This window comes from Chiroxiphia lanceolata, chromosome 5 (assembly GCF_009829145.1).
Source record: "Chiroxiphia lanceolata isolate bChiLan1 chromosome 5, bChiLan1.pri, whole genome shotgun sequence".
NCBI lineage: Eukaryota > Metazoa > Chordata > Aves > Passeriformes > Pipridae > Chiroxiphia > Chiroxiphia lanceolata.
This window is the reverse complement of record NC_045641.1, coordinates 23,412,688-23,422,124: the sequence shown is the minus strand read 5'-3', so window position 1 is coordinate 23,422,124 and position 9,437 is coordinate 23,412,688. Positions and strand designations below refer to the sequence as shown.

Here is a 9,437-nt window from a genome sequence, read left to right as displayed (position 1 = left end):
CAAGATCTGATCTTGGAAGCAGTTATACCTAGTCTTAGTTTTATTCAGAAGTGTGGAATGATTTATGTTAGATCTCCGAGTGAAGTTAATCATGCATAAACTGGATCTATTCAGCTAGCCTTAAATTCCTGTTAACTTTCTGTGCCTAGTATTTTCTCCTTGCTCCTGGCAATTATATGTCCAGGTCACTACTTAGACCATGGAAATAATTTTTCAGTGGTCACTAGCTTTCACTACTGAGCAAACACGGAGACTTATATAAAATGGAAGCTCTGTGTGTATGAGCCACGTTGCTTAAAACCCCAGTGAGATGATGAATGATGAGCATTACATGCCTGCATGGCACCTTGGCTAAGTCCTTTCAAATCCCAGTCCCTGGCAATTTTTAGCAAGTCTTGTGACTTTCCTCTCACCTTTTCTGTGTCAGGGTAGCTTTAAACACTTACAGTGTATTCCACATGATGCAGATGAAACTGAGTTTCTGGCTGCAAGCACTGGAGATCACTCTTGACAGTCATGGCTTGCTGGTTTTGGCAGAAGTGATCTCTGCACGACCTTGCCTCGTGCCAGGCAGGACAGCAGCTGCCTGCTGTACAGAGCAGCCAGGTAAGCAGTCCTGAGTGAGGGGGAGGAGTAGGAAGAGGTAAGCAGGCTAGAGAGCTTGATGCAATGGGAACAGCCACTGTAAAGAAGAGGTATGGGAATCCCAAATAGGAAATCAATACTAAATTTGTTGTCTATGTCAGAAGGAGGAGATTTATACCTTTCTGCTAAGAATTCTGAAATATGCACATATACCTGTGAGTATAAATACTTAGCTGGATATTTCTGATCTTGCCCATAATTATTTGAATATTATGCACTGAAGAATCTTTCTTGTGAATTTGAGTCAGAGGATGCCTGTCTCTTTATCCACTTATATTCTGTACCTAAATGACTAGTCAATGCCAGGAGAATTAGTCCCCATATACAATAGTTCTGACTTAATTTCCTGAAGTGTTGTAATGGGACCAGATGACAGTAGACATGTAAGCCCAGAGCTGTAGTGGAATCCTGATTCAAAAGATAACAGGAATCACATTCATTGCACTCTAGCTGTGATTGAGAAAAGGATTTACAGCTTTAGAAATGTGCATTACATGCTGTTGTCATGAAAAGAAACCACAAAACATAGAGAAAAATCCAGCTCATTCCTTGGAACAGTTGGGAAAAGCAGATGGACAGAAGGCTGATTCCCAGGAGTATACAGGAGGCAGAGTAAGCCACCTCTGCTGATATCCCTTCATCTGTTACCCACTTGTCCTGAAGACTTGGGAGCCATGAGTGATTTTGGGGTTGCAGGAAGGATGAATCGGCTCTCAGACACTGCTGAAAATGCGAGGATAAAGACCCTACCTAAGCGCTTGAAAGAGGAAAATTATGTTGGGCTGGAGGGAGAGCAGGATTACTTGCTGTGCTTAAGGTAACCGAGGGAGCAGAAGGTGAGGACAGAGAGGATTACTTTGTTCTAGTGTGGGATTCTCCAAGGGGGTATGATCTCCACATCATGAAGCGGCCATTAATCCAAATCTTTATAAACTGGTTTTCATCAAGTCTTCGAGCAATAGCACAAAAAGCCTTCATAAAATATCCTCACTAAGAGTTTGGGAGAAGTTAACAACCATGCAAATGCCACCCACACAGCTGGTGGTTGTGGGCCCAAAAATCAGGGCATGCCAAAAAACACATCTTACAACAATAAACCAACTCTCTATGCTGCCCTCTTGTGCTGATGGAGTTACTGTGGCTCCCAGGCTGGCTGGCGGTAGTGCCTCTGTTACCCTCCTTTGAGTGTACCAGCTCACTGAGTACCCCTCTCCATTGGATGGCGGAGATCTACCCCACAGAGAGCTGCAGGGTATACCCACGGTTTTCTGATGCCTGCTAGACAGATCTGTTGGCTTGCTAGAGGCTTTGCAGCACAGTCTGGCTAGAGCAGGGCCTGAGGATGTGAACTGCTGTGCTGGGAAGGACAGAGCATGAGCAGCATGTCTCCGGAGAGCAGAGATGGGAGCTCCTCTGTGGCTGGCAAGTGTCTATCACGGGAGGGTACAGGCAACTGGAGTACTCTTTTCCTGCTCAGAATAACCCAGGAGTCTCATTTAGAAAACTACAGCCCCAGACAGAAACAAATTGCAGAACTGGGCAATCACCAACCACAGGAAGTTCAACAAGGGGAAGTGCCAGATTCTGCACCTGGGATGGGGCAATCCTGGGTGTATGTACAGACTGGGGAATGAGATGCTGGAAAGCAGTGCCACATGGAAAGGGATCTGGGGGTCCTGGTCAACGGCAAGTTGAATATGAGTCAGCAGTGTCCTGGCAGCCAGGAAGGCCAACCGTGCCCTGGGAGGCATCAGGCAAAGCATCACCAGCGGGTCAAGGGAGGGGATTGTCCCACTCTGCTCTGCACTGGTGTGGCCTCACCTTGAATATTGTGTGCAGTTTTGGGCATCACAATATAAGAAAGACATTAAGCTATTAGAGAGTGTCCAAAGGAGGGCAACGAAGATGAAGGGCCTTGAGGGGAAGCCGTATGAGGAGCAGTTGAGCTCATTTGGTCTGTTCATCCTGGAGAAGAGGAGACTGAGGGGAGACCTCATAGCAGCCTACAACTTCCTCGTGAAGGGAAGAGGAGGGGCAGACTGTGGTGACCAGTGACAGATCTGAGGGAATGGCCTGAAGTTTTGTCAGGGAAGGTTTCAGTTAGGTATTAGAAAGAGGTTCTTCACCCAGAGGATGGTCAGGTCCTCAGGTTCCCAGAGCCTGACAGAGTTCAAGAAGTGTATGGATGATACTCTTAGGAACATGGTGTGACTCCTGGGGATCGTCCTGTGCAAGGCTAAGGGTTGGACACGATGATCTTTGTGGGTTCCTTCCAACTCAGCATGTTCTGTGATTCTGTAAAATGCAGTGCATGTGACAGCTGAGGTCCTGAGCTAGGTGTTATCTTTGTGTGCAAATTGATAGGTTTCATTTGGAAAAAAGAAAAGGATTTAAAAGCTAAACAAAAACCAGCACTTCAAATAATATATGCCCTATATACACAGTTTGCTGTATATAGGCCTCTAACTTGCTAGTGCTGCTGCAGCTGTTAAACTGTATAGATTGCCTCAAAGCTACTGCAACAACACTCATTTCTTATATATAAGGCAGTGTAGGAAGAACTTTCTTTACAAAAATAGTTAACTAAGGATGAAAGATAAAATAGATGACTTGTAAACAGATATTTTTAGCTAAAATTAACTTGATTATACTAGAAGTTTTGGTCTATAAAGATAATAGAGTTTGTCAACTGTTCCCATCTGTCTTGTCTCTGTCCTGTGTCAGCAGGGGGAAGTAGTAACTAAGACCTTCTGTGGCTTAGATACTAAATGCTTTCATTGGAGTATTTTTGTCCGCCCTCCTTTCTTTCCCTCTTTGACATCAGTAAGAAGTTTTATTTATACACTGTAATGAAATATTATATCTACTACGGAAAATTACTGACAACTGCTTTGTCAGTGACACTTATGTCCAAGTAAATTTGCTTATTTTACAACATTTTTTGTTAGTCTGGATTAAAATTTTGTAGGTGCTGCTCCCTGCAAGATATTATTATTGTTTCAATTAGGCTAATCACTGTAACAGCAGTTTTCTAAAAATTGCAGTGATGGTGGCTTCCAGGCATGCAGCATGAGCGAGGACACCTCTTGTTCCTCATCCAGGCTTCAGACTGCATCTCCAAGCCCTGTGCCTGCTCCTAGCAGAGCCAGTTTAGCCCCGCCCACTGAGCAGTCCAGCCTTTATTTATATGAAGTCTGTGGTCCAACTGGCTTCAGATGGCGTGTGTATGTGCGTGTGCCTGCCTCCTGAGTGTGTGAGACGAGCTGGGATCATGAGCCAGGGTTGTTACAAGTGGTTTTAATCAGCAGTCCATTAGAGGAGAACGGAAAACTTCAAACAGATTAAGAACCAAGTAAGTAAACCTAACTTTGAACTTGAAATCTGGACAAAACAAATGCAAATGAAATCTTCAGAGTCTGTCAGTTTTCAGATAAATTATCACTTTTAGAGAGAAAGCTGTGCATGCTGACAGGAAGGAGGAAATTTAAAAGGAATGGAATGAAGGAAACTGTAAAAACAAAATGGGAATTGAGAATGCAAGAGAGAAAAAACAGCAAATGAGTGCTCGCAAAGTTGGTACACTCTCTGACTTTTTTCAGTTGTGGGCAGGACATGTTAAGCTTTAACCTCTTGCTTGCTTGGATACCGTTGTCTGGCTGAGTAGTTCCTTCTGCAAAAGAGGTGAAGATTTCTGCTCCTCACCTGTCTGCTAGCAGGTCTGTTCTCCCAAGAGCACAGTATGGAAAAGCTTACCACGGGTCCTTGCAGGATGCCCCATGACATGCTGCTGTTTGCTGCTGCTCAGTTGTTGTTTTTTCACAGGTTGTTCCAGTAGCCCTGTGGGAAGGTGCTCCCCAAACCTCTGCTCCTCTGGAACCCATGACTTCTTGCCTGACACCAGGAAAACAGCAGCAGAAATGGGAAAACTCATGCTAGTTTTGGGTAAAGTGTGCCTTTAACTTTTTTTACTGTGGCAAGACGTGGCTACTTGGACTGCATGTGGAATGTGGCAAAGGTTGAAGTGAGGACGGCAAAGAGGCCATGGTTTGTGGGCAAGTCCCCAGGTGCCGCAGGCTTTGTCGCCCTCGTCCCTTCCTTCTGGCCACAGTGGTGGCCATCTGTCTGTTCTGCCAGACCCTGACTCCTCTCATGACCAGCAGCATCCTTTCGGCAGTTGTTAATGGAATTACATCCAACAAACTGACCAAAACACAGCAAGGAAGGTACAAGGAGTTCTCCCCAAGCACCACTCACTGCTTCCTCCCTGGCAGTAATTCACAGACACTGAAAAAGGTAAGTCAGCTGGAGCAGAGTGCTGAGCAATAATTAGCAAAGCAAGGGATAGCAAGTCTGGCAGGATCATCTGAGTCCAGCTAAAATTAGCCCAAGCTTGAAAGTCTGGGATCTGTATACAAACAAATGGATGATCTAATGACAGCAGCATATGTGCAAGCACATTCCTACTACCAGCTCCTCAGAGTGCTGTTATTACCAGAGGAATCCTAAAATGTTCAACTGAAACATGGCATTGCTCTGTGACTCCAGTAAGATTTCAGTTTGCTGCACAGACCATACTTTATTTTGGCTTTGGCAGTTGGTTTAGAGGCTTTACAGTACAGGCACATAAATCAGGAGCCAGGAGGGTTTCATGAAAGTGGCCGAGGTTGTTAATTGGCACCGAGACTGCAGCTGCCCTGTGTTAAAGTTATCTGCTCGTAAGCTTTGAACTTTACTGGGATTCTGCTGAGAAGCTGAATTTAACCACGTTTGAGAAATAAAAGAAACAGTTTTCATATTTTCAAATCACACTATATACTTCGGAATCTTTGTCTCACAAATTTTACCTTGTCCTTAGGTTACCTGACCTCATGTTTATTTTGTATAGGTTTCCTAAGGATGGGTGTTAAAATCTACCAAATTCAAACAGTGTTATTTTTGTTGGAAAATGTAGTTTGTTAAATGGTCCAGATTTGGGTAGTTATTCATACTCTGGCATCTGTGATCAGCACTAGCACAAATGTTTCAGGTTTTCTTTAGTTGTATAGGAGAGCTGCTAATAGTGCAGCAGACATCACACTATGAAATTATCATTATGCTATCATTTTATATACAACTGTAGCAGGACTATAAACAATTTGTTACCTCACAGATTATGGACAGCATCCACATAAAGCAGTTCAAATTTAAAAAAAAAAAGTACAAGGCTGCTTCTTTGATTAGACAACGTTCACAGTCCAAAAGGGCAGCATTATTGATTTTAGGAGAGTGGTTGTAAAGTGCATCTTCTACAACAATCAAAAACAGATATGTGAAATAACTGTGGCATGAACTCTTAAATTTTTTAACTTAACTTTATTTTTTTTTCTTGAGAAGGTCAGAGTATTATCTTATGAGTTGCAGAAATCTACTGTATGCTGCATTGTCATAATTTATATTTTAATGACATTTTAGTACACTAGGTAGGTACCAGGTTCAGATTTGTTCAGCAATAAGACATGAATAATTACAATTTAAAGGGAAATAAGCACAGCTGACTTATGTGAGTTGCATTGTGTGGGTTACATCTTTTGACACTTACAGTCCATTCCTTTTTACCCATTGCTATTGTAATGGCAAAGAACATTTCATACCTTGCCTTTGGCTACTTAAAATCTATAAGAACTGGTGAAATAATGGCAAAGTTTTGCTAGTATGCTGTTTGGCTGAAAATATCTGTAATACCTTCTTTAACAATGTGCCTGAGAAAAAATGGAGATTGACGTGGAATTTGGCATTCTGGCTGTTTGAAATGAGAAGGAAGCTTTTGTTTTTACAACATGCTGTACTTACTGCTCTCCAGCATACGTGGTTGGATGTGACTATCACATGCACATGCTGAACTTATAGTACAGATGTAAGTGCGTATGTTAACTCTTACAGGTATGTTTTCCAGGGCTGTGCTACCCTAACACATTCCTCTTCAAGTTCTAAAGACCACCCATAACTGGCTCCCTATTTGTCTTGAACGTTTCCTCTAGAGCATGATGAACAAAATGTCTTGCACATGTTGGGATGTTACTCTAAGCTGCTCTCTGTTTCCAGAGAATGCTGGTTGTGTGGGCTGAATAATAATCTCAGGGAACAGCAAAGACAAACATCTCCAAAAACCTCTACGACTTTGCTCTGAAAGTGTGTTCTTGAACTGTGTGTTTTTGCCCACTGCTTATTCAGATAGCTGAACTGTTATCTGGCTTGATTTTATTGGGTGCTCAGTAACATCTAAGATAGATGTCATGGTTGAAACTTTACACTGTTTTATTTTACAGTCACATGCCACCAATGGTAGCTAGTTTGGAATCAACTTTTCATTAAAGCTCTGGTTAAAATCTTCTTGTATGAATCTGGAAAATTTCTTTAGAATATAGTTATTCACATTTGTAATTAACTAGTCACACGTGTATTCTTATTCTATAATTAGTCCAACCAGCAAATTTAAATTCAATAAAAAAAATCTATTGTGCAGTTAAACAGTGACTTAAAGCAAACACTGCAACGTCTTATGAAATCAAAGTTCATGAATAAATTTTGAGAAAAATAAGATCCTGCTGGAGATAATATTCTTTAGGTAATACACAGTGTTTATGGGTTTTGAGCCATTGCAAGGGTCACACTGCAGATTGTCCTCTGACTGGGCAGGGGCAGGTTTCATTCTTGCTTCCTTCAGAGAAAAAAATCAGTATTGTGTTGAGCTTGCTGTGAGAATTTGGTTCTGATTGTTATTGCATGAGGAAAATCCCCTTCCAAAGGCTAATTTCTTCATTCAGAGTATGCATAACACTAAGTGCCTCAAAAAAAACCCCAACCCAAACAAACAAACGAAATCCCAAGAAACCCTGGCACCTTTCATGAGCCATTTGTTGGAAGTGAAGGGAGAGATCTGAGGAAAAGTGCGGCTTTGCCAGTGCAGCTCTGATATCAACATTAACCTCATTTTGGAAGGGAGAGTTACAAACAAGTCTGGAAGAAGCATGGGGTCAGACATTGCCAATTTGATCTGTAAATGTGTCTTTACATCCAAGATGCTCTGGGATGGAGCCCTTCCTTGTTGGGCACATAGTGCAAGCTGCCTTTTTTTAAATTGCAAAAATGCAGATTTCATTCATAGGCTGAAAAAACAGTCAGAGCTCACAGTACTCCTCTCTCAGGTATCACACATTACAGGAGTTTTAAAAGCAGCTGAGGATCATATCCTGTAGCTTTAAATTCACAGGAACAGAGGTCAACATTTGCTAGTACAACATTAAATGTTAATATCTCTAGCATGAAAAATACAAGGCTTATTTCTGAATTTCCAGCATTAAAGACATTAGAGAGTGATATCACATTTAGCAGCAGGTTGTCTGCAGATTTAGCAGGGCACTCTTACCTCTCCTGCATTATGAAATATTTATGAATATATAGTAAAGAGCTGGTGCTACAGCATTGAAGCTGGAATAGGTATCAACAAAAAAAAAAGCCCATACAAGCCCTGTGTGTAGGTTTGCCTGGCAAGGTATTGTGCCAGAAATACTTTTGGTACCAGCCAGATGTAAAACTGTTACACTCATCATAAGTAATTTAGCTCTGCTTCTCGGCCAGTTCTGAGAAAAGTTAATTAGCTGGTTAAGCTGTGTTTCCACTCTCTGAATTAATTCAGCCAGAGCCAATTTAGATGTCTCTACACAGAGTGCATTTTGCTCAGGTAGTACCTCTGCTGGGAGGAAGGAATATGAACTATATTGCCTTCTAGGAGGGCAGATACCTCAGGTTCAGTTGCTTTCCCAGTCAGAGAAGATCCAAAAACACTTTTCCTGGTTTCTTAAAAGAGCCAATTCCCAAGCCATTAAGCTTTATATCCATGTTGGAATTGGAAGCCTGGTACACCGTATTGGCAGTGGGAATTTTTGTTGGTCCTGGAAAGAAAAATTCTCTCTTTTCTTTCTTTCTTCCACAGCTGGAGAGAAAGGAGAATGAAATGGTTAATCACCTTTTACAGTTATTGCTTCTGTGATAGGCACTTTTTCAGCCTATTAGCTCTTCAGCCATGGCCAATGTATTAAAAAAAAAAAAATCAGATTTTTAAACTTTAGGATGGATCTTGAAGGATATTATTTCATGCATGCTCACAAGGCCCTTGCTTCACATGCCCTGGACATTTAAGGCTAGCTGAAAAAAAGAAAACAAACAAGATATGCAGCTGATCATGTGAGAATTTGATGAGTGGGTGAGGCTGGCATCCTAATAAATGAAATATAACAATATGGTGAAAAAAATCTGTCCTCCTTTCAAGGCCCTTAACCTAAGTTTTATGTAAAAGATATATTTCAAAGAGGAGCTATAATAAAGTGAGCAAAGAGGAAGGATGAGAAAAGGCTTTTTATGGCTTCATTCTGAACGGATAGGATAGGATAGGATAGGATAGGATAGGATAGGATAGGATAGGATAGGATAGGATAGGATAGGATAGGATAGGATAGGATAGGATAGGATGGGATGGGATGGGATAGGATAGGATAGGATAGGATAGGATAGGATAGGATATCATTTAATAGGAGTGAACAGGATGAAAGATCCAAGATAATGAAAGTTTGATGTGGTCATATCTCCAAAATATTATGTAGAAAAAGAAAAGAAAAGCAAAAGGGGGGGAAAAAAAGGAGAAATATCATGGTTTACTCTTAACCAAGAGCTAAAGGAAGATCCAACTGAACATCTTGCATAGGTTACTGGCCCAGGAATCTATATTTGAAAATTAGGAGTGAAATTACCAAAAA

The 9,437-nt window shown here is 41.5% G+C and overlaps 1 protein-coding gene across 3 annotated transcripts in view; it reads left to right on the top strand.

The window, feature by feature from the left end:
* The first annotated feature begins 3,861 nt into the window (after positions 1 to 3,861).
* The window catches only part of CPED1 (cadherin like and PC-esterase domain containing 1), a 147,897-nt gene continuing 142,321 nt past the window's right edge, over positions 3,862 to 9,437 (top strand). For all 3 annotated transcript variants that reach the window (XM_032687428.1, XM_032687427.1, XM_032687429.1), the window contains exons 1-2: positions 3,862 to 3,997; positions 4,468 to 4,938. In XM_032687428.1, the coding sequence (XP_032543319.1) occupies positions 4,687 to 4,938 (252 nt within the window). In that variant the 5' untranslated portion in view covers positions 3,862 to 3,997; positions 4,468 to 4,686. The remainder of the gene's footprint in view (positions 3,998 to 4,467; positions 4,939 to 9,437) is intronic.